Here is a 24,442-nt window from a genome sequence, read left to right as displayed (position 1 = left end):
CTTTTCCACCCCTTTCGCCCACCTTGTCCCCACCCCCTGCAGGTGCCAGAGTCCTCAGCGGCCTCCACCCTCCACCACACATGCCTCGCTGGCCTCTGCTGCTCTGCACCCTGCGACAGTGCTAGACCACGAGTGACAGCCTTCAGTTAGGCTGCCCAGCCGACAGACCCCTGGCAGGGGCAGCCGACCCTGGATCATCTCACCTGCCGCTGGGTGTGCGTGTGTGTGTACGCATGTGTGTTTGTATGTGTGAGGGGGTGAGAATCTGGCAGACCGTGCCTCTGCCTGCTCTTCTTAGCCTCCTTTATTTAATTAATGTTATTTATTCGTGGAGCTCAGTTAGTGTGGGGGAGAGGCCCTCTCCTGAGCCTGCCATAGTCACTGCATAGCCTCCTTTCCTGCTGACTCTAGATGTCCCTTCCACCCAGTCAGACCTCAGGCTCCTCCCTGTCAACTGTCCCCAGAAGGGAAGGTGGCCAGTCCCTGAGAAGAGAGGACTTTTTCCACCTGTCTCCATACCTCCATCTCCTCCTATGCTGATGGTGAGAAGCTCCTAAGCACTTTCTGGAACTAGAACAATGCTGGTGTGCCCTGAGCACCAGAGACATCCTGACAGTGTTCCCAGTTGTCTGTGCCTCAGAAAACCTTGTTCAGCTTCTTGGGCTCCTTTTGAAAGACTTGAAAGACCTCACGCAGCCTATGCTCTTCAGCTTTGTCAAGAATCCATGGCTTCCCAAACTCTGCTTCCTGCCCATCTTCCTAAGCCTTGGGTGGGAAATGTGAACCAGCCAGTTGCTGCCTCCTCAGGACCCGCAGGAAGTGGAACGGTAATGGAGACACCATGGACAGTCATCAAGGGAAGTCCCTTCTCCAGTGCCCTTTGTTTCTGTTCTCCTCCGAAAAGTAACTTTGATCAACAGGTGGCCAAGCCAACTCCCCATGTTTAAGATGCTGCTCCTTCCTGCTCTGACCGTATTCCCTGCAGCTGCCTGGATCCCAGTTCATAGTGGGAGGGAGTGATGTTGGTACCCCCCTGGCAAAACGAAGGTATCAGAACCTGTTCCTTCCTCCACCACTTAGCGCAGGAGACAGAGACCAGGCGCAATCTGCCATCTTTGCCTATTACCCCTGTTTCTGAATCACATTTGTTGGGCACTGTTTTGTTGAAAACTAACCCCTTCCTCCACATTGTGGAAATTGGTCCCTAGGGAAGTACTCTTCGTCTACCTTTGTGACATCGCAAGATGTCTCCAAGTATCTCAAGTGATAAGTAAATTTCTACCAAAAAAGAGAGAGAGAAAGAGATTAATTTTCACTGACTTATTTTTTAAATGTGCATTTTGGTGGAGGGGTGAAGAGGTAATCATGAGAGAAAACCAGTGGTTTTGGTTGTTTTTTTTAATGTTTGTTTATTGATTTTAGCAAGAGAGGAAGGGGGAAAGAAAGAGAAACAGAAACATTAATCTGTTCCTTTGCCCTGACTGGCGATTGAACCAGCAACCTCTGTGCTTTGGGACAATGCTAACCAACCAAGCTATTTGGCCAGGGAAGTGGTTTAGAATTTTAAAATACCCGAATAGTGGGAGTCCAGTTCTTAGAATATGAGGAATTTAGTCATTGGGATAAAAGCATAAAACTGACTGGTTTGCTTAAAATTTGGTGTTTAGAGGTGGTGTGGGGGTTGATTACCTGGTTATTCTCTTTCCATCAAGAAATTAACCCTTTTTACACTTTTCAAGTTCTTCTCTAAGGACCAAGCTATGGTTTGGGTTAAATCAATGATGCTGTCTGTTTTGCTGTATACAGGACTGTATTACTGGATTAGATGATTGGGCAACTCAATTGCCATTTGCTCCTGTCCATCAAGGAAATAATATTTTTCATCAGACCCCAAGAGATTATTTGAAACACAGAATTCAGATAATGGATTCGGCCGAGGCTGAGACAGGAGTTGTGTGTAGAAATACCCCCGGTGGCCTGGGCACAGGGGGACCTCTAAGTCTGCATTGAGCAACCTCTCCCAGTGACCTCTTTCTTGTTTGTGGATCAAGCAGCATGTTTCACATCCCCATCCACCACTTGGACACATTGACTCTGCGTTGTCTGATCACTTGACCCTCACAGTCTTATAGCACAAGCTACCCAACTTCACCGCCTCCGGTCTGAGGGCTGGGCCCAAGGTGTGGCCAGAGGAGGAGCTCTTGCCTGCGGTTTTGTGTGTGTGTGTGTGTGTGTGTGTGTGTGTGTGTGTGTGTTTAACTCCATAGGGGACACTCTACACTCAGAGTAAGATAATGCTGGGAACAGGGCCACTGGGGCGGTTGGATCTCAGTCTCTCTGTTTCTCTCTCTCTTCCGTCCTTCCCTTTTGATGTATCAGACATTTGGTTGACAAAGTAAGGGCCTTGATTAGGACCAAATTTCCATGTCTGTTGCTATAGTCTTTCTTTAGGACAAGAGCTAACAATGCAGTGGCCCATATATTACATATGTAATATATAAATATATATATGTAAAACATTGCCCTCTGTCTCCCTGGCTTAGGATGAGGCCTCTGTTGAGCTGAAATGCACCTGCAGCTGGGTGCTGCCAGCAGCCTGCAGGCCCCACCCTGTTCAAATAACAGTCATAATAAAGGAATGAGTATCGTTACAGAGTTGGTTGTCTGCCTTCTCTTTTTGTTTCTTCCTACTTTTACTCCCTGTTTCAGTTTCTCTCTTGTTTTTCCAATGTGGATTCAACAACACTGGGAGCCCAGCTGCAGTTATCAGCACTTTGGCTGCTTAATAAAAAGGGACCCGTTTGCCCAGTAGGGCTGAGGGGCAGAGAGATCCCAGGCTCCAGCCTGAAGTCTGTGCCAGAGCTATCACAGCAGCTGTTTCTGTTCTAGCAGTGGTCCCCACCCAGTTAATTCTGAGCTATTAGCAGATTTTAGAACTGTCTAGATGCTGTCCAGATAAACTGTCATTTGCATTTGACAGCTCTGCTCTGTCTGTGCCTCCATTTATCAGCCAAGAGAGACTGAAACAGCCAATAATGTGTGCAAAGCACATAGATGTGCCTGGCATATGGTGGGTGTTGATTAAAATAAAGACTATCCTCCCTCCTTCATCTCTTCCCAGGGCCTCTATCCCTCCCTGATTGGCTCCTTATAGCATGGACATTTTATAGGAAATGAATAATAGTTGCTGCTAAAAACAAACTCGAAGCCCCTAATTCCCAGAAGAGTGTGGAGGTTAGCCGTGTGCACAAAGCGCAGCAGTAAGCCCGCTGTTTGGGCACTGACAGTTTTCCTGAAGGGGCGCCCTGCCTTCTACCAGGGTTCCAGGGCTGGCATGGCTCTGCTGTTTGAGAGGGATTTGCCAGGTGTTACGTTAGGTACTTTATACACGTGGGGTTATTTTATCCTCCCAGGTGGGAATTATTGCCATTGGTGTATAGATGAGGTTTGGGGAAATTCAGTATAGACATACCTCAGTGACACTGCAGGTTTGGTTCCAGACTGCTGTAATAAAGCGAGCTGTAATCTTTTGCTCATGGAGGGTCTTGCCTTCAATTTGCAAAAAACACAACACCTAGGATGCACAATAACGTGAAGTGCAATGAAACAAGGTCTGCCTGTGCTCTCGCTCAGGTTAGTAATGAACCTGGACTTCTGGATTCTAGAACCCATATTTTTTTCTTCTGTGCCATGCTACCTGTCTAGCCCATCTGTACCTCAGGAAAACTGATAGGCACCCTACATGTTTTATAAGTAGTGGACGCCAGGGACAGAAGGGCAGAGTGGTTGGAAACAAAACCAAATCTCCAGACCCTTATCCTAAAAATCCTATTTTAAAAGCACACCTTCTTCCCATTAGCAGTGGGCTCTCTTGTATGGCTGACAAGGGTGGTTCTCTAGCGCTCCACAAAACAGCCAGAAGAACTCTTTCCTTGGCCCAGTCCTTTGCTGACTGTTAATGAAGAAACGACCACGTTTCACTTCTTGCTCCAAGATCGGGCACCTGACCTCCAGAGTCAGTTCCTTCGGTTTTCAGCTGCCTAGGGCCCAGGTGGGTGTGCATTAGAACCCTTAGCCACAGCGAAAGACGCGCTTGAGCTGAACAAAACAACACAGAAACATGCAGCGCACCCCAAGGGCAAGAACGGAACCAGGCCTCAGAAATGACCTACTACCAGGGACCTGAACACCACAAAGACCCTCTATTTCACTGAACTTCTCTTTCTGTGCGGGGTTCATGCTCTTTCCTCAGCTGCTCCCGTTCATGACGTAGAAGATATATCTGCCAGCAGCTCTCTGTTTACATGGTCCCAGTCATCCGGGGAGACTTAGAATCTCAATTCTGGTGCCAAGATCATGGTAATGTGATTCTGATTCAGTGGTTTGGGTCAGGTGGGTGGGAACATGATATATGAATAAGACCTCCAAGTGTCCTACTGCTGTAACCATGTACATATGGGCAGGGGTGCAAATAAAGATATTTCTCAAAAATGCTGATGAGGGTTTAGTAAGGGGAGTAGAGAATGCTCTGGGCAGACAACCAAACAGATGTCCGTGACTAGTGTGCCCATCACCCAGGATGCTTCATTCTCTTATACTAGCCATTTTTCTAATTTAAAAAATTTTATTGATTGATTTTTAGAGCAAGACAGAAAGAGAGGAGAGAGAAAGAGGGGAGAGAAAAATGGGAACCATCAACTTGTAGTAGTTGCTTCTCATATGTGCCTTGACCAGGCAAGCATGGGGTTTCTTTTTCTTTAATTTTTAATTTTTATTCATTTTAGAAGGGAGAGAGAGAGGGGGAAAAAAGAGAGAGAGAGAAGAGGGGAGGAACAGGAAGCATCAACTCCCTTATGTGCCTTGACCGGGCAAGCACAGGGTTATGAACCAGCAACCTTGGTGTTCCAGGTCGATGCTTTATCCACTGCGCCACCACAGGTCAGGTTCATCTCTCTTCTTCCTGCCTAGAACTCAAATGCACCTTCTGGAAGTACATTCTTTCACTGAACAAAAAATTATTTAGCGTCTGTTTCCTGTATACTCCAAGTATTGTTCTAACTGCTGGAGGTGCCACAGCGAACAGAACAGACAGAGGTCCTCACAGTGCTTGCATTCTAGTAGGGAGAAAAACATTGGAATTTTTTTTTAATTTTTATTTTATTTTATTTTTTTACAGAGACAGAAAGAGAGTCAGAGTGAGGGATAAACAGGGACAGACAGGAACAGAGAGATGAGAAACATTAATCATTAGTTTTTCGTTGCGCATTGTGACACCTTAGTTGTTCATTGATTGCTTTCTCATATGCGCCTTGACCGTGGGCCTTCAGCAGACTGAGTAACCCCTCGCTTGAGCCAGTGACCTTGGGTCCAAGCTGGTGAGCTTTTGCTCAAACCAGATGAGCCCGCGCTCAAGCTGGCGACCTCAGGGTCTTGAACCTGGGTCCTCAGCATCCCAGTCCGATGCGCTATCCACTGTGCCACTGCCTGGTCAGGCTAGTAGGGAGAAAAACATTAAACAAAAAACACATAGTGTATATCAGATGGTGATGTGCATGGTCAAGAAAAAGCAGAGAAGAGGGGGAATTCCAGGTACTAAGGGAAGGGGAGAATGCAATTTTAAGGCCCATACTGAGAAGGTGTCATCTGAGCAAATTCCTGGAGGTACAAAAGTGGACCATGCAGATATCTGGAGGGAGAGGATTCCAGGAGAGAGAATACAAATGCAAACTTCATGGACATAATTGGGTCAGACTTGTTCAGGGAGCAGCAGCCATACTGCATCCCTGAGGCAACAAGTGCAGCATGTAAAGGTTGATGGGGTAGAGACCCAAGGAGACCCAAGTTCCTGATGGAATCTGTGCTTCTGTGCCAGCCTGGGTCTGCCCATTTATGGACTTATAATGGTGACCCCTTTAAGCGAATGTTAGGGGAATTTGCCAGGAATCTGCATTTGTCTTTTTGTTGTTGTTTTAATTAATTGATTGTTTTTGGGGGGGGGTTGTTTATGTTTTTTTGGTTTTTTTAGAGAGAGAGAGAGTAAGGGAGAGACAAAGAGAAACAGAAACATCAATCTGTTACTGTGTGTGCCCTGACTGGGGATCAAACCCCACACCCTCTACGTATAGGAACTATGCTCTAACCAACCGAGTTATGCAGCCAGGGCAGGAATCTGCATTTGAAACAAGCACTTCCAGGTGATTTCAACAAATCACTCTCTAAAGTCAGAGAATCTCCGTTTTAGCCACTTGTGATTCTGAGTCATGCTCCCAGTGGACTGCCCTTCAACAAGCACCAGCACTGGGCCCCCTGACTGTGCTGACACCAGGATTGTGCTCAAGGATGGTAAAGGCAGAGGGCACAAAGCCACTGAGGGCGCAGAGTCCCTGGAGTCCCTGTGCCCAACCACATGTCTCTTCACAGCTGCATGGCGGGAGGGGTCGGGGTGCTAACTTGTTTGGGCTAGAAAACCAAAGTGATTATTTGTTCCCATTCAAAGCTCCAATTTGTTATAAGAAAAAGAAGACCCAGAAAAGGAAAGACATTGCCCAAGGTCACACATGTGGTTATCAGGCAAGTTGGGCCTGGAAGGCATAAGGGCTTACTAGTCTAATCAGACACTGTTTATATTTTTTGTTGTGTGATTACTTTAGTTTCAGAATATTTTGAAATTCATAGAACAGTTGCAATAATCATTTTAAGAACTCCCATAGGGCCTGACCAGGCGGTGGCGCAGTGGATGGAGCATCGGACTGAGATGTGGAGGACCCAGGTTCAAGACCCCAAGGCCACCAGCTTGAGCGCAGGCTCATCTGGTTTGAGCAAAGCTCACCAGCTTGGACCCAAGGTCGCTGGCTCCAGCAAGGGGTTACTCGTTCTGCTGAAGGCCCGCGGTCAAGGCACATATGGGAAAGCAATCAATGAACAACTAAAGTGCCACAGTGAAAAATTGATGCTTCTCATCTCTCTCCCTTCCTGCCTGCCTGTCCCTATCTGTCCCTCTCTGTGACTCTCTCTCTCTGTCTCTGTAAAAAAAGAAGAATAAAAAAAAAGAACTCCCATAGGCCGAGAGAAATTGTTCACGTTTTACCAACTGTCTCAAGAATAACCTTTACAGCAAAATCATCCAATCCAGGATCATGCATTACACTTAGTTGTCACGTCTGTCTCTCTCTTTTTTTAATTTATTGATTTCAGAGAAAGAATAAGGTAGAGAGAAAGAGAAATATTGACTTTAAAAAAAGATTTTAGCCCTGGCCGGTTGGCTCAGCGGTAGAGCGTCGGCCTAGCGTGCGGAGGACCCGGGTTCGATTCCCGGCCAGGGCACACAGGAGAGGCGCCCATTTGCTTCTCCACCCCTCCGCCGCGCTTTCCCTCTCTGTCTCTCTCTTCCCCTCCCGCAGCCAAGGCTCCATTGGAGCAAAGATGGCCTGGGCGCTGGGGATGGCTCTGTGGCCTCTGCCCCAGGCGCTAGAGTGGCTCTGGTCGCAACATGGCGACGCCCAGGATGGGCAGAGCATCGCCCCCTGGTGGGCAGAGCGTCGCCCCTGGTGGGCGTGCCAGGTGGATCCCGGTCGGGCGCATGCGGGAGTCTGTCTGGCTGTCTCTCCCTGTTTCCAGCTTCAGAAAAATGAAAAAAAAAAAAAAAAAAGATTTTATTAATTTTAGAGAGAAGAGAGAGAGAGAGAAGGGGGGAGCAGGAAGCATCAACTTGTAGTTGCTTCCCTTAGGTAGTGGTCCCCAACCTTTTTTGGGCCATGGACCAGTTTAATGTCAGAAAATATTTTCACAGACTGGCCTTTAGGGTGGGACGGATAAATGCACAAAATAAAATTATGCAACTGGAGTAAAAACTGTGATATAAATATAATTGTCGAATTTACAAGACAAACGTCAAGAGTGAGTCTTAGATGGATGTAACAGAGGGAATCTAGTCATTTTTTAAAAAATAAAACATCGGCCTGACCAGGTGGTGGCGCGGTGGATAGAGCGTCGGACTGGGATGCAGAGGACCCAGGTTCAAGACCCCGAGGTCGCCAGCTTGAGCGCAGGCTCATCTGGTTTGAGCAAAAGCCCACCAGCTTAGACCCAAGGTCACTGGCTCCAGCAAGGGGTTACTCGGTCTGCTGAAGGCCCACGGTCAAGGCACGTGTGAGAAAGCAATCAATGAACAACTAAGGTGTTGCAACACGCAATGAAAAACTAATAATGATTGATGCTTCTCATCTCTCTCCGTTCCTGTCTGTCTGTCCCTGTCTATCCCTCTCTCTGACTCACTCTCTGTCTCTATAAAAAATAAAAAAATAATAAAATAAAATAAAACATCGTTCAGACTTAAATATAAATAAAACGGAAATAATGTAAGTTATTTATTCTTTCTCTGCGGACTGGCACCAAATGGCCCACGGACAGGTACCGGTCCGCGGCCTGGGGATTGGGGACCACTGCCTTAGTTGCCTTGACTGGGCAAGACCGGAGCCTCAAACCAATGACCTCAGTGTTCCAGGTCGACACTCCACCCACTATGCCACTACCACAGGTGAGTCAGAGAGACATCAACCTTCTGTTTCACCCATTTATGCATTCATTGGTTGATTCTCACATGTGTGCTGCCCAGGGATTGAACCTGCAACCTTGGTGTATCAAGAGGATGTTCTAACCAACTGAGCTACTTGGCCAGGGCAGTTGTTGTGTCTCTTTAGTCTCCTATCTAGAAGAATTTGTTAGTTCATCCTTGACCTTTCTTCCCTTAACATTCATTAATATGACAGGCCAGTTAATTTGTGGACTGTCCCTTAGTTCAGGTTTGTCTGATATCTCCTCATGGTTAGATTCAGGTGACGCACAGAAGTGGCACTGTGGTCTTCTTACTGTATGCCATCAGGTGGAACCCAATGACATTACTCTGTCCTGTTACTGATCATGTTAACTTTGTCTTCTTTTTTTTTTTTTTTAAATCTTTATTCATTTTTAGAGAGGAGAGAGAGAGGGAGAGAGAGGAGAGAGAGACAGAGAGAGAAGGGGGGAGGAGCTGGAAGCATCAACTCCCATATGTGCCTTGACCAGGCAAGCCCAGGGTTTCGAACCAGCGACCTCAGCATTTCCAGGTCGACGCTTTATCCACTGCGCCACCACAGGTCAGGCCTAACTTTGTCTTTTTAAGTGGTGTCTTCCAGGCTTCATTTGGTGAGGAGATACTCTAAAACTATGTGTATAAATATCCCACTCTCCCTCTAAATTCCATCCACTAGTTTGAACATTCATTGCCGCTTGATTTAATTGTTGCTAGATGGTTGCTAACTGATGGCTTTTAATTTTATTATTTCTTCTACATTTATTAGTTGACATTAACTTGTGAGAGACTGCTTTCTCTTCTCGTTTGTTTGTTTATATCAATGTGGACTCATGGATTCCTATTTTATTCAATGGGTTATAATCTCTTATATTATTATTGTTATTATTATCATTTATTTTGATGCTCAAATTATCCCATTTGGTTAGTGGCTGTGCCTTCAAACTGGCTTCTGTGTTTTTTTGAAATGTTTCCACTATTCTCTAAGATGCTTCCTTACTTTATAACACAAAAGCATGTTACAGACTCATACTTTTAGTAGTGAAAAGTGTGCTTAAATGGCTGGCTCTGCTCCCAGGTTTTCTCAGTGGACAGAGCTTAGAATGAATATATAAATACATAGTATACACAAACTTGCTCATTCTCACATGCTTTATAATTATATTTAATTTACCTCTACCTATCCAACCATGAGTTCACACTGCTCCCTCCAATTCCAACCCAATATCTCCGGGTTCATTCCAGTGTTTCTGTTTTCATACTCACAACCCTTTTCTCTGACAGCTTGAGAACCTGGCTCCCATTGACTTTAATGTATTTATTCATTTGCCCGGTTCCCTAGTACATGCCAATTTCTTAACCCACACAGGGCTTCTACCCTGCTCACATGGGCACCCTCTGCCAGGCCCCTGCTCTACACAGCCATGCCTAATGGCTTTGACTGAAATACTAAGGAAGGGAGGAAGGAAGAAAGGGAGGAAAGAAGGGAGAGACACACTGTATTTGAAGCAGGAAGCCTCCCCTATTTTATATTCCTCTCAGTGTGCTGCAGCAAATTTAGAAAAGCACAAGAGGATGAGAAAAGAAAGGATGTGAAATGACCCTACTCGAGGGGCTTACAAATCAAATAGCCAGGGAGAAATGATTTCTGAATGCTGAAAGCCAAAAACCCAACCTGCTCACTACCTACACTGCTCACTGTGCATACATCTGGTTTCCACCTGGAACTTGTCCTCACAAGTAGTTGGCTGTATTAGGCACCTTCTCCTGTACACCCCTAAACAAGTCATTCAAATCCCTGGTCCCAGGTTCCTCACAGAAGAGGTCAAAGCCCTGGCCAGATAGCTCACATTGTCCCGATACGCCAAGGTTGTGGGTTCAATCCCCAGTCAGAGCACATACAAGAATCAAGCAATGAATGTATAAATAAGTGGAACAACAAATTGATGTTTCTTTCTCTCTCTCTTTCAAATCAATAAATAAAATTTTTAAAAGATTTTATTTATTTATTTTAGGGATGAGAGAGAGAAAGAAGGGGAGAGGGAGGAGCAGGAAGCATTAATTCCCATATGTACCTTGACCATGCAAGCCCAGGGTTTTGAACTGGTGACCTCAGCATTCCAGGCCAACACTTTATCCACTTCATCACCACAGGTCAGGCACAAATAAAAAAAAAATTAAAGATGGGACCACCAGGCCCTGGCTGGTTGGCTCAGTGGTAGAGCGTCCGCCTGGAGTGTGGAAGTCCTGGGTTCAATTCCCAGTCAGGGCACACAGGAGAAGTGCCCATCTGCTTCTCCACCCTTCCCCCTCTCCTTTCTCTCTTTCTGTCTCTTTCTTCCCCTCCTGCAGCCAAGGCTCCACTAGAGCAAAGTTGGCCTGAGTGCTGAGGATGGTTTGATGCTAGAATGGCTCTGATTGTAGTGGAGCAACACCCCAGAGGGACTGAGCATCGCCCCCTGGTGGGCATGCCCGGTGGATCCCGGTCAGGTGCATGTGGGAGTCTGTCTGTCTGCCTCCCTCTCTCCCCCCCACCCTGCTTCTCACTTCGGAAAAATACAAGAAAAGAAAAAAAAAGATGGGACCACCAATTTAAAAAAACATCAATTTGTTCTCTCTCACTCTTTCTCTCTCCCTTCCTCTCTCTCAAAAAAAAAAATTGCAAACTTGCATTATCCTTTGGTTCCCTAACCCTGCCTTTTCTGGCCTCCCCTTCTTACCACTTTGCCCGCCAAATCTCATCCCAAAGACATCTCTCCTCCTGATAAAGATCCTAAGGAGGCAATAGAAACATTTTTTAATGTAATACTATTTTTTATTTATAATATTAATACATGTCAAGTCAGAAAATTTGAAATAAGTAAATAAACACATGCAAGAAATTAAACAATAGCTACATAGATAATTTTAATATTAAAAAAACTTATTGATTGATTTTTAGAGAGAGACAGAGAAACATTAATTTGTTATTCCACTTATTTATGGACTCATTGGTTGATTCTTGTATGACGAGATTATGCTCTCACCAACTGATCTACCTGGCCAGGGCTTTTAGTATTTTGATCTATGTATTTTGGGAACTTATTAGGAATTGGTAGCTAAAAGCTGCTCAACCTTCGGACTGTGCCCACTCCCTGTTCACAGGCAACATTCATGGAAGGCTGAGCTCCTGCAGAGTGTTGCCACTTAGCGCGCGCGCGTGTGTGTGTGTGTGTGTGTGTGTACACATTCATATGTACATACACAGGTATACACACCCATGCTACACATCAGATACTGTGTAGAATGTGTTCTATCTGACTAGCACTCTTCACTTTCAAAGATGCCTTTTGAACACGTATATCTGCATATAGCCGTGCATTTGGTCTCTCTAGAGAGACGAACAGTTTCTAGAGTCTCACATATTCACAGTCATTTCAAATACGATTATTTGAGGTCTAGTCTGTGACCTCCCTTTTCCTGAGCCAGTGCTAACTTTGGAAAATAGCGGATAAAAGATCATCTTTACTTAATAAATAGGTATAAAGTCTGATGAAGCAATTAAGCTTCCCTCATAGGAGGAAATGTAAGTACATACATGTTGCCTTCCTTCCCTTCCTCCCTCCCTCCCTCCCTACTTCCCTCCTTTCCTTTCTTTTCCTTCCTTCCTTCCTTCCTCCCTCCCTCCCTCCCTCCCTCCCTACTCTCCTCTCCTCTCCTCTCCTCTCCTCTCCTCTCCTCTCCTCTCCTTCCTCCCTCCCTCCTCTCCTTCCCTTCCTTCCTTCCTTCCTTCCTTCCTTCCTTCCTTCCTTCCTTCCTTCCTTCCTTCCTTTTCCTTCCTTCCTTCCTTCCTTCCTTCCTTCCTTCCTTCCTTCCTTCCTTCCTTCCTTCCTTCCTTCCTTCCTTCCTTCCACTCCACCTTTGTCTCCCTTCTGAGGGCCAAAGGCCCACAGGATGGGAAATCGTGATTTTTAGAAAAACAAAAACAGAATACTTTTATTTTTTAGAAAATATAATAATAAATTTTACCTTTCCACATTTAAATGAAGACTGAAGATCATAAAATAACACTTAAACATAAAAACAAGTGACTTCAGTTCTGCAGTTCGGCTGGTTTTGTATTTGGTTGGTTAAAATATATATTGGGGGAAAAAACATTAGAGAGAGGAAATGGGTTTGCAGAAAAGAGATAAAGCTGTGAGAAAGCGATCCAGGGATGTCATCTGGAAAACACAGTGCCTATTCAGAAAGGACAATGTGCAAAGAGCAGTGAGCAGTGGGCGGTGAGAGACTGGAAGGAACTCAGCAGGAAGCGCTTTGTGCTCAAGCAGTGCTCTTTGGCCCTCCTGGGTCCTGGGGGCTAAAGGAAGTTAAAGCTGACCTTCGAATCCTTTTGGCTGATGCAATAATTTCAATGTCATCTTGGCAAAGTAAAACAGGTTTTCTGTTTTTACGATTGGTATGTAACTTTCAAAACTTAATGCTAAAATGGTAGAGGAACAGGGAATGCTAAAGGTTTGGCTAGCGTTTGAGGAGTGATTTGTGCTTCAGACGTCCTCTTCCGTACCTCACAAGCAGCATCAGTGGAGCCGTATGACAGCTCCCTTTGATATCTGCAGAAGCAGCTTGACTCATCTTTGTTCTTGCAGAGATCAGGGTTGTCCTATGTCACAGTACTGACAACTTACAGTGTTTGTGGCCCTTTCCTCTTGTCAAATTAAATCCATATTTTGATTGCATTTTGTTCTAGTAGGATGGGATGTGGTGGAAAGGATAATAAAACAGTTTGTTGAAGACAACTGAAAGGAATAAATTGATTTTTGGCCACAGCACAGTAGGGAAGAGTCACGCATCTCTCCCAGTCTCTCCCAGCAACGAGAAGCCCTGAGAACAGCCAACACCCTCCACCTCCCAGGGGAACTGCAGGGCTCCCAGCTGGCCCCTTCTCAATTTGCCACACACAAGGAAAATACTTTCATCTGAAAAGATGGTGGGGGGAGGGTAGCAATAAAATATTTTAAAAGAGAGCTCGACTTCAACTCACACACCTATACAAAACCTCAGCTACCAGCTCAAAAATGGGACCCAGTTTTGGAATGATCATTTACAATATTCTTCATTTCACCAGTGAGGGTTATAATCATGGCACTTGAGAAAAGAAGGGAGGTTCATTCATTCATTTATTTAATGACTCTTTGCTGAAGACCTACAAGGAGCAAGTCGTTATGCTAAGCTCCACTCCTATCAACAAGTCTCACCTCTGCATAGCTTACCATTATCACCCTGTTCACTGCGAATTCCCTCCCCCATCAAATGAGGCCCAAGATGCTGCAAGAATCTAACTGGTCTCTTAGCTTCTACCTTTTCTTCCACATTCCCTCCTGCCCCTCCTGGTATACTCTCCACACAATAGCCAGATTGATATTTCATAGCCAAGAAATCACATTTAAAATGTATTAAAATAAGATCACATGAATCCTCTGCTTAAAACCCTTCCATGGCTTTACATGTACTTTAAAATCTGGACTTTTTTTTTTTTTTTAATGATCTACAGGGTCCTACATGATCCGGTTCCTGTCTGTTTCTATGACACTCTTGGGTCACTTTTTTCCCTTCAAAATACTCTTCAGCTATACTGGCGCTTCTAATGTTTTATTTTGTTCCTTAACATGCTATGCTTGTTCCCTGCTCACGGCCTTTGCACTAGTTAAGTCCTTTCCTTGGAATACTCTTCCCCAGACATTTAGGTGACCGGCTCCTTTTATCATTCAGGTCTCAAATCAAATGGCACATTCCCAGGTAGGCTTTCTCAGGCCATCCAGTCTACAGTGGCTGCTCAGCCAGGTATTTTCTATATAATCCATTACCCTTCCTTATTTTCTAAAAGTATGGCACTTGCCATTAACTGAAGGTATTTATTTGACTGTTGCCATTTATTTAGAATAGTATATTCTCAGGCCCTCCTTTAGACCTACTGAATCAGACATTGTGGGATTGGTGGGGTGTGGAGGGAGGACAGAGGTCTGTAGTGTAACAAGTCCTACAGGTGATTCTGATGAAAATGCAAGTTTGAAAAACACTCACAATGACTATAGCTTCTTTCCCTTGTCCCTCATAGAATGTAAATTCCAAAAAATAGAAGTCCATCCGTCTTGCTCAGCACAGTGCTATGAGCACCAAACACAGCAAGCACTCCATAAATAGTTATTGGCCGTTGATAGATTGATTTGGTGCCCTGAGTGGTGTGTCTCAGGGGCCACGTGGGGGAGATAGCAAAAAGTCTAATAGAACTGGGCCCAGGGACCTGCTCACCACCTTTCTTCAAGAGTTGTTACTTCAGGCTAGCTAAGCCTGGAGGAGTCCTAAGGTTAAAGAAATGCTTGAAAATTATGGTTCAAACTGTTATTTAAAAAAAATTTTTTTTTACAGAGACAGAGTGAGTCAGAGAGAGGGATAGACAGGGACAGATAGACAGGAACGGAGAGAGATGAGAAGCATCATTCATTAGTTTTTCATTGCGCATTGCAACACCTTAGTTGTTCATTGATTGCTTTCTCATATGTGCCTTGACCACAGGCCTTCAGCAGACCAAGTAACCCCTTGCTGGAGCCAGCAACCTTGGGCTCAAGCTGGTGGGATTTTCCTCAAACCAGATGAGCCCGCGCTCAAGCTGGTGACCACGGGGTCTCGAACCTGGGTCCTCTGCATCCCAGTCCGACGCTCTATCCACTGCGCCACCGCCTGGTCAGGCCAAACTGTTATTAATTACAGTTTGGAAATTGTGAGAGTGTCCCAAGAAGACAACAGAAGGCTTTTCAGACAACAGAAGGCTTTAGGCTGTATCCAGTTAGAGGGCAAGGATAATATCTTTTTCTTTTAGATTCTATCCAGCTCTTACTATATCGACCCCTGATCAAGCTGCTGATTGACAAGGTGGCTTTCATTTCCCTCAGTCTTTCTGTTTTACAGGAATCCCCCTTTATCCAGTGTTTTACTTTCTATGGTTTTAGTTACCCATGGTCAACCACAGTCTGAAAATATTAAATGGAAATTCTTGAAATAAACAATTCATAAATTTTAAATTGCATGCCATTTTTGAGTAGGATAATGGAATCTTGTGCAGTCCTGCCCAAGATATGAATTATCCTTTTGTCCAGCATAGCATGTGTAAGTCACTTAGTAACTATCTTGGTTATCTGATCAACTGTCGTGGTATAACAGTGCTCTCTCTCTCTAAAAATCAATTAAAAAATAATGGCCCCAAAGAACAAGAGTAGTGTTGCTGGCAGTTTGGATGTACTAAAGAGCAGTCATACAGTGCTTTATGTAAGTGAAGAGGTATGATGTATATATGCACATGAAAAAATATAGTATATATAGGGTCTGCACTATCTTTGGTTTCAGGTATTCTCGGGGGTCTTGAAATGTATCTCTGTGGATAAGGAGGGATCACTGTATATCAATCCTGGAATCTAAAAACAAGCAAGCAAACAAACAAACAAACAACCCTGCCTCTAATGGTTTCTAAAAGCTTTCAGATTAAAAACACGTAGTCACCTGACCAGGTGGTGGCGCAGTGGATAAAGCGTCGGACTGGGATGCAGAGGACCCAGGTTCGAGACCCCGTGGTTACCAGCTTGAGCGCGGGCTCATCTGGTTTGAGGAAAATCCCACCAGCTTGAACCCAAGGTCGCTGGCTCCAGCAAGGGGTTACTCAGTCTGCTGAAGGCCCACGGTCAAGGCACATATGAGAAAGCAATCAATGAACAACTAAGGTGTTGCAATGAAAAACTAATGATTGATGCTTCTCATCTCTCTCCGTTCCTGTCTGTCTGTCCCTGTCTATCCCTCTCTCTGACTCACTCTCTGTCTCTGTAAAAATAAATAAATAATAAAAACACATAGTCAACCCCAGTACAGATCAGAGAGAAAAAAATACCACCATTGCAAAAGACATTGAACTTTAGAAAAGGTTAGATCAACACCAAGAACAATGGAAAGGCCTTGGGAACCCCTTCTTAGAAATAATATGCTGTCTTGAAACAAATACTATGGGCCAGGCACTATGCTAGGTACTGGGGTTACAAAGACTAGGAGAATAAAGCTGCCCTGGCCGGTTGGCTCAGCGGTAGAGCGTCGGTCTAGCGTGCGGAGGACCCGGGTTCGATTCCCGGCCAGGGCACACAGGAGAAGCGCCCATTTGCTTCTCCACCCCTCCGCCGCGCCTTCCTCTCTGTCTCTCTCTTCCCCTCCCGCAGCCAAGGCTCCATTGGAGCAAAGATGGCCTGGGCGCTGGGGATGGCTCTGTGGCCTCTGCCCCAGGCGCTAGAGTGGCTCTGGTCGCAACATGGTGATGCCCAGGATGGGCAGAGCATCGCTCCCTGGTGGGCAGAGCATCGCCCCTGGTGGGCGTGCTGGGTGGATCCCGGTCGGGCGCATGCGGGAGTCTGTCTGACTGTCTCTCCCTGTTTCCAGCTTCAGAAAAATGAGAAAAAAAAAAAAAAGAATAAAGTTCATGTTTTTAAGGAGCTCCCAATCTGGAGGAAAGACAGGCGTGTACAGGCAGAGTGTTTGTGTTATGCTAATAATTGACTGCTGAGTTTTACAAGGGGAAGATTTCTGGAGATGCTGATATTTGAACAGATCTGGAAGGCTGTGTCTTGCTTATTAGGCAAGAAAAGGCAATCTAGGCAGAGGAGACAACCAATGTGAAGCACAGAGATGAACAACAGCAGGGAAGTGTTCAAAAATGGTAGAGAAATTACTGAATTGGTTAAAAAAGCAAATGTGTATACACACACACACACTTAGAGAAAGTTGCATACTGACTGGCTATTTGATATTAAGGATTATTGTTAATTTTTAAGGTATGTAATGATTTGTGACTGTGTGATAAAAGAGTTCTTATCTTTTGGAAATACATATGGAAATATTACTTCTGGATAAAATGATATCTGGAATTTGCTTCAAAACGATATGAAGAAGGGTGTGTTGAAACTGGATGATGAGTTAACAGGAGATCATTACACTATTGTTTATATTTCTGTGTTTGGAATTTTTTATAGTCAGTTGAGGGAGAGAAACAGTGCCTAACACAGTAGCTATCATTATCATAAACACTCAACAAACATTTGCTTTTTTTCTTGCTTTCTTTAACATGTCAATAGGTGTGTTCACCATAACACTCATAGACACAAACTAGAGGAAAAAGCTGAGTAACTAATGCTTTTCCTAAACTGAGGCCTGCTTCCCTAAGACACTGTGTTACCCCTTGTTGGGATTAAAGGGCCTCCTGGCCAGATAGCTCTGTTGGTTAGAGCAGTGGTCCCCAACCCATGGGCTGCGGACTAGTACTGGTCTGTGGGCCATTTGGTACCGGTCTGCAAAGAAAGAATAAATAACTTACATTTTTTCTGTTTTATTTATATTTAAGTCTGAACAATGTTTTATTTTTAAAAAATGACCAGATTCCCTCTGTTACATCCGTCTAAGACTCACTCTTGATGCTTGTCTTGGTCACGTGATACATTTATCCATCCCACCTTTTTTTTTTTTTTTTTTTTTTTTTTACAGAGGCAGAGATAGACAGGGACAGACAGACAGGAACGGAGAGAGATGAGAAGCATCAATCATCAGTTTCTCGTTGCGCGTTGCGACTTCTTAGTTGTTCATTGATTGCTTTCTCACATGTGCCTTGACCGTGGGCCTTCAGCAGACCGAGTAACCCCCTGCTGGAGCCAGCGACCTTGGGTCTAAGCTGGTGAGCTCTTTGCTCAAGCCAGATGAGCCCGCACTCAAGCTGGTGACCTCGGGGTCTCGAACCTGGGTCCTTCCGCATCCCAGTCCGACGCTCTATCCACTGCGCCACCACCTGGTCAGGCTCCATCCCACCTTTTTGTTTTTTTGTTTTTCTGTGTGTGTGTGTGTGTGTGTGTGGCAGAGACAGAGTGAGTCAGAGAGAGGGACAGGCAGGAAGGGAGAGAGATGAGAAACATCAATTCTTCATTGCAGTTCCTTAGTTTTGTTTTTTAATTATTTTTATTTATTCATTTTTTAGAGGAGAGAGAGAGAGAGAGAGAGAGAGAGAGAGAGAGAGAAGGGGGGAGGAGCAGGAAGCATCAACTCTCCTATGTGCCTTGACCAGGCAAGCCCAGGGTTTTGAGCCGGCGACCTCAGCATTTCCAGGTCGATGCTTTATCCACTGCGCCACCACAGGTCAGGCACAGTTCCTTAGTTGTTCATTGATTGATCTCTCACATGTGCCTTGACTGAGGGGCTACAGCAGACCAAGTGACCTCTTATTCAAGCCAGCAACCTTGGGCTCAAGCTGGTGAGCTTTGCTCAAACCAGATGAGCCTGCGCTCAAGCTGGTGACCTCAGGGTCTCAAACTTGGGTCCTCCACATCCCAGTCCAATGCTCTATCCACTGCACCACTGCCTGGTCAGGCTATCCGTCCCACCCTAAAGGCCGGTCTGTGAAAATATTTTCTGACATTAAACCGGTCTGTGGCCCAAAAAAGTTTGGGGACCACTGGGTTAGAACATTGTCTCAAAGTTCAGAGGTTGCTGGTTTGATCCCCAATTAGGGCACATACAGAAAGAGCTTGATGTTCTTGTCTCTCTCTCTCTCTCTATTTCTCTCTCTCTCCCCCTTTCTTGTTTGCTAAAATCAATTAAAAAAAAAAAAAAGAAGCAAGGGCCACAAGAGTTGCCCTTCCTTATGGTTATGCACAGGAGTTACTGTTGGTCTCCAAAGTATATGCAGGTTTATATCCAGGAGTCCTGCTGAAGGCCAACCTGAAAGATGAGACATACTTGATAAGGCTTTGCTGAAGCTCCAGCTCCTGGGCTCAGAGAGGGGCAGAAAGGTCAGCCTCCTCAGGGTCCACCTTTCTTTTTTTAGGAGAACTGAGCTCAGGTAGGCAATCAGGATGCACATGGGTGTAGCTAGGACACAGTCCCTAAGTGAGGAAAAGCTCCTCTGGGAATTTCAGTGAAACATAGCAGGATGGGAGCTCCCTTATCCCTGACTCTTTTCTTTTTCTTTTTTTAATTGATTAATTAGAGAGAGAGGGGAGGGGAAGAAAGAGAGAAACATCGATTTGTTATTCTACTTATTTATGCATTCATTGGGTGATGTTTGTATGTGCCCTGACCAGGGATCAAATCTGCAGCCTTGGCATATGAGGACAATGCTCTAACCAACTGAGCTACCTAACCGGGGTCCTTATCCCTGACTCTTCTTGCTTGGGCCTACGATGCACCATAACCATGGCTTCTCTCCAAAAGAAGTCTCAATGGGAAATTGAAATACCCAAACAGCGCTGAACTATTTTATAAGTAGAATAGATGACCTTCTTTTTTTTAATTTTTAAATTTTTTTATTTACAGAGACAGAGAGAGAGAGTCAGAGAGAGGGACAGATAGGGACAGACAGACAGGAACGGAGAGAGATGAGAAGCATCAATCATCAGTTTTTTTCGTTGCGACACCTTAGTTGTTCATTGATTGCTTTCTCATATGTGCCTTGACCATGGGCCTTCAGCAGACCAAGGAACCCTTTGCTGGAGCCAGCGACCTTGGGTCCAAGCTGGTGAGCTTTGCTCAAATCAGATGAGCCCGCACTCAAGCTGGCGATCTCGGGGTCTCGATTCTGGGTCCTTCTGTATCCCAGTCCAACGCTCTATCCACTGCGCCACCGCCTGGTCAGGCAGAATAGATGACCTTCTTTTGGATAATTTGAGGAGCCTTAGAATATACACTCTGTCTCTGAAAACAACTTCCTTAAGCAACACAGAGATTACAAATATCACCATTAGAGAGTATTTCTTTTGTATTAAAATTTAAAGGAGGGGAAATAAATTGTGCATTTATCAATTACAATGATTTTTTAAAATTTTTCCATTGATTTGAGAGAAAGGAAGGGAGAGAGAGAAAGTAGAAGGAAGGGAGAGAGAGAGAGAGAGAAGCATCAACTCGTTTCACTTAGTTGTTCCATCCACTTACGTACTCATTGACTGCTTCTTGTACATACCCTGACTGGTAGTCAAACCAGCGACCTCTGGTGCACCAGGTCAATGCTTCATTTACTGAGCCACCTGGCCAGGGGCATCAAATTCAATTATTATTAATTATTTAATGTTAGTAATATCTTAAATTCATATGGCAGTTTTAAGTTAACAAAGCATTTTTATTTGCCTTATTTCATCCACTTCTCATGAAGGACCACTATATTAGCAGGGAATATTCTTTTTGTTTTCCCCCAGATCTTATAGCAATGGGAGCTTGAATGCAAGCTTTTTGACTCCCAAATTAAAGCCCTTCCCTACAAGTTTCAGTTTCAGGGAATGAGGTAGGAAGCACAGAAGAGAGGAAGGTAGGCAAAGGAGTTAGCACAGGGCTCAGTCCCACAGGGGACCTCTGGGAGACTGTGGAGAACAGGTTTCAGGGCTGTCCCCAGTGAAGCAAAGAGGCTGGGGTATTTACACACCAGCTCTTTTCAGCTACTGCTCAAGAGCTGAGCACGTTAAAACCCTGGCAATGGCAGTTGGCCCCAAGTGTGGGCTAAATATTTAGCTAGGGCCAGAAGAAGCCAGCAGGCACAGGGTTGCAGGTGTTGGCAGGAGAAAGCCATGAGAGTGTGGAGAGGGAGGTCTATGCCAAGAGAATAGGTACAGGGTGCCAATGCACTTTGTTCCACTCCAGTCTCCTTGTATCCCGCATGAAGTTCGTTATGTCACTGACTCTTCAAGGTGGTAACCAGAGACAGTATCTAAAATTAAAATTAATTGAGGTGAGTTAGTAGAACAAGCTTCCATCCTGTTATTGATTATTCATTCCCAGCTGTACTGATATTTATCACCTCCTTCCTCTACCACTCATTCTGGATCCTCCTCACCCTCAACCAACCTTTTCTCTGGTCTTGGTTGCTTGCCTTCATCTTTGAGGTGTATTGGACCTCCATTCTTGAGGTTTCTGAGCCCTCACCTGAGAACCACATTCTCCGATCCAGTGGCTTCTCCAATAGGGAGCCATGCTGGTGGTTTGGTTTTGTTTTTTTCATTGCGCGTTGCAACACCTTAGTTGTTCATTAATTGCTTTCTCATACGTGCCTTGACCGCGGGCCTTCAGCAGACCAAGTAACCCCTTGCTGGAGTCAGCGACCTTGGGCTCAAGCTGTTGGAATTTTTGCTCAAACCAGATGAGCCCGCGCTCAATCTGGCAACCTTGGGGTCTTGAACCTGGGTCCTCTGCATCCCAGTCCAACGCTCTATCCACTGCGCTACCGCCTGATCAGGCCGTGCTGGTGTTTTGAGTTACTTGGTATCACTGTCAGCTCGGAGATCTCGAAAAACCTGGACCTTACCTTTCCCCCATTGTTCAGTTATTCTAGTAAATAACCCTAGTCCTTTTGTGGAAGAATTAAAGGAGTCACTACCGTATATACCAGGGTAGTCAACCTTTTTATACCTACCGCCCACTTTTGTATCTCTGTTAGTAGTAAAATTTTCTAACCGCTCACCAGTTCCACAGTAATGGTGATTTATAAAGTAAAGAAGTAGCCTGACCAGGCAGTGGCACACAGAGCGTCAGACTGGGATGCAGAAGACCCAGGTTTGAGACCCTGAGGTCGCCAGCTTGAGCGAGGGCTCATCTGGTTTGAGCAAAAGCTCACCAGCTTGAACCCAAGGTCTCTGGCTTGAGAAAGGGGTTACTCGTTCTGCTGAAGGTCTGCGGTCAGGGCACATATGAAAAAGCAATCAATGAACAACTAAGGTGTCACAACAAAAAACTGATGATTGATGCTTCTCATCTCTCTCCGTTTCTGTCTGTCTGTCCCTATCTATCTCTCTCTCTGACTCTCTCTGTCTCTGTAAAAAAATAAATACATAAAAATAATTAAAAAAATAAAAAGAGAGAAGTAACTTTATTTTATAAAATTTATAAAGCAGAGTTACAGCAAGGTAAAGCATATAATAATAATTACTTACCAAGTACTTTATGTCAGATTTTTGCTAAGTTTGGCAAAATAAATCTCTATAAAACAATTTACTATAGTCAAATCTATCTTTTTATTTATACTTTGGTTGTTCCGCTACCACCCACCATGAAAGCTGGAACCCCCACTAGTGGGCGGTAGGGACCAGGTTGACCACCACTGGAATATACTTATCGCAGCATTTTAGGGTCATTCCTCAAGGAGACTTGGCATCTCCTGCAATGGATGGGCTCTAGGCGTGACAGCTGGCTCAGGTCTGAAACTGGATAAGGGACTGGACTATGATTTCTCATCACAGTGGCTGACCTCAGCTTTCTACTTATTCATATAAGTTGTATATTGCTGCATAACAATTTACCACAAACATAGCAGCTCAAAAGAAAATCTACTTTATTATCTTACATTTTCCATGGGTCAGAAGTCCAGGCATGGCTTAGCTGGATCCTCCACTTGAGGTTTCCCGAGGTTGTAATCAAGGTGTCAGATGAGCTATGTTCCTCTCTGGAACTCCTTTCTGGAGTTTGGAGAACTCTTCCAAGTTGACATGGTTGGTGGTCAAATTCAGTTCCTTTCATTTATAAGACAAAGGGACTGGCTGCTCTTGACAATGGTTTTCTCTCTTACAGGCAGTTTACCTTTTAGCCACTTGCTTCTTCAAGGCCAGCAGGAGGCTCTCTCAGTTCAGTTGGCTAAGATGGAGTTTTTTAAATGATATAACTTAATTAAAGAAGTGACTATCCCATCACCTTTGCCATACTCTGTTGACAAGAAGCAAGGAATGGGTTCACAAGGAGAGAGAATTATATAAGAGTGGGATTCATGGGGCTTACCCTAGAGTATGTCTGTGTGTCTGCCACATTCGTTCTTTTTTTTTAATTATCTTTTTTTTAAAATATTTTTTATTTATTCATTTTAGAGAGGAGAGAGAGAGACAGACAAACAGAAAGGAGGAACAGGAAGCATCAACTCCCCCATGTGCCCTGACCAGGCAAGCCCAGGGTTTTGAACTGGCGACCTCAGTGTTTCCAGGTCGACACTTTATCCACTGCGCCACTACAGGTCAGGCCACATTCATTCTTGATCTTTTTTTTTTAGTATATAAGTTAATACCTTTATGTCTGTCTGTCTATCTTTTTTTAAAGATTTATTTTATTGATTTTGGAGAGAGGAGAGAAAGAAAGGCAGGTGGGAAGAAGGGGCAGGGAGCATCAACTTGCAGTTGTTTCTCGTAGGTACTTTGACCAGACAAACCTGGGGTCTTGAACTGGTGACCTCAGCATTCCAAATTGATGCCCTATCCACTGCGCCACCACAGGTCAGGCTACGTACCTATCTTATTCCTAGGAGTACCATGTTCTATAGCCATTGCTCCTTGAATCTGGGGTGATCTTCTGACTTATTTTGACCAATAAAAATGACAAAAGTGATATTGTGCCTGCTTCAGAGACTAGACCTTGAGACGTCTTGCAGCTCCTGCCTTTGGCCTCTTGATATACTGATATCTCCATTGGGCAAGGAAGCTGGCCCAGCCCCGTAAAGGAAGGAAGGCCAGTGTGGAAGGCTACCAAAGTGTCTCAAGCTAGCAGCCAAGGTGAGTTTCAGGAAATGTAAATGATGCCAGCTTGGACCTTTCAGGCCAGCTAACTCTACAGTTGAACACAGCTACGTGAGTGAGCCCAGGCAGAACTAGAAGAGGAACCACCCAGTCTAACCACAGAATTATGAGAACTAACAAACCATTGTTGTCGTAAGCTACTGGTTTAGGGGTAGTTTGTTACACAGCAATAAGTAACTGAAATATGTATTGCTACACAAACTCCAGTCAATCATTGTTTGATAGTTGCTCCTAGGGGTATCTAGACCCTGGCTTTTCTGGTCTGCCCTGCTTGGGAGTC

At 44.8% G+C, this 24,442-nt stretch overlaps 1 protein-coding gene and 1 non-coding gene across 2 annotated transcripts in view; both read left to right on the top strand.

Moving 5' to 3' along the window:
• KIF3C (kinesin family member 3C) overlaps positions 1 to 2,655 on the top strand; it is a 45,018-nt gene extending 42,363 nt beyond the window's left edge. Inside the window, exon 8 of the mRNA XM_066266665.1 lies at positions 43 to 2,655. Within this exon, the coding sequence (XP_066122762.1) occupies positions 43 to 136 (94 nt within the window). The 3' untranslated portion in view covers positions 137 to 2,655. The remainder of the gene's footprint in view (positions 1 to 42) is intronic.
• An 8,110-nt stretch (positions 2,656 to 10,765) lies between these two features.
• On the top strand, positions 10,766 to 10,841 carry TRNAS-GGA (transfer RNA serine (anticodon GGA)). The gene has a single exon. It is a non-coding gene; the product is annotated as a tRNA-Ser (tRNA).
• The last annotated feature ends 13,601 nt before the right edge of the window (positions 10,842 to 24,442 follow it).

Source organism: Saccopteryx bilineata, chromosome 3 (genome assembly GCF_036850765.1).
Source record: "Saccopteryx bilineata isolate mSacBil1 chromosome 3, mSacBil1_pri_phased_curated, whole genome shotgun sequence".
NCBI classification, from domain to species: Eukaryota; Metazoa; Chordata; class Mammalia; order Chiroptera; family Emballonuridae; genus Saccopteryx; species Saccopteryx bilineata.
This window is presented reverse-complemented; position numbering and strand designations above follow the sequence as displayed.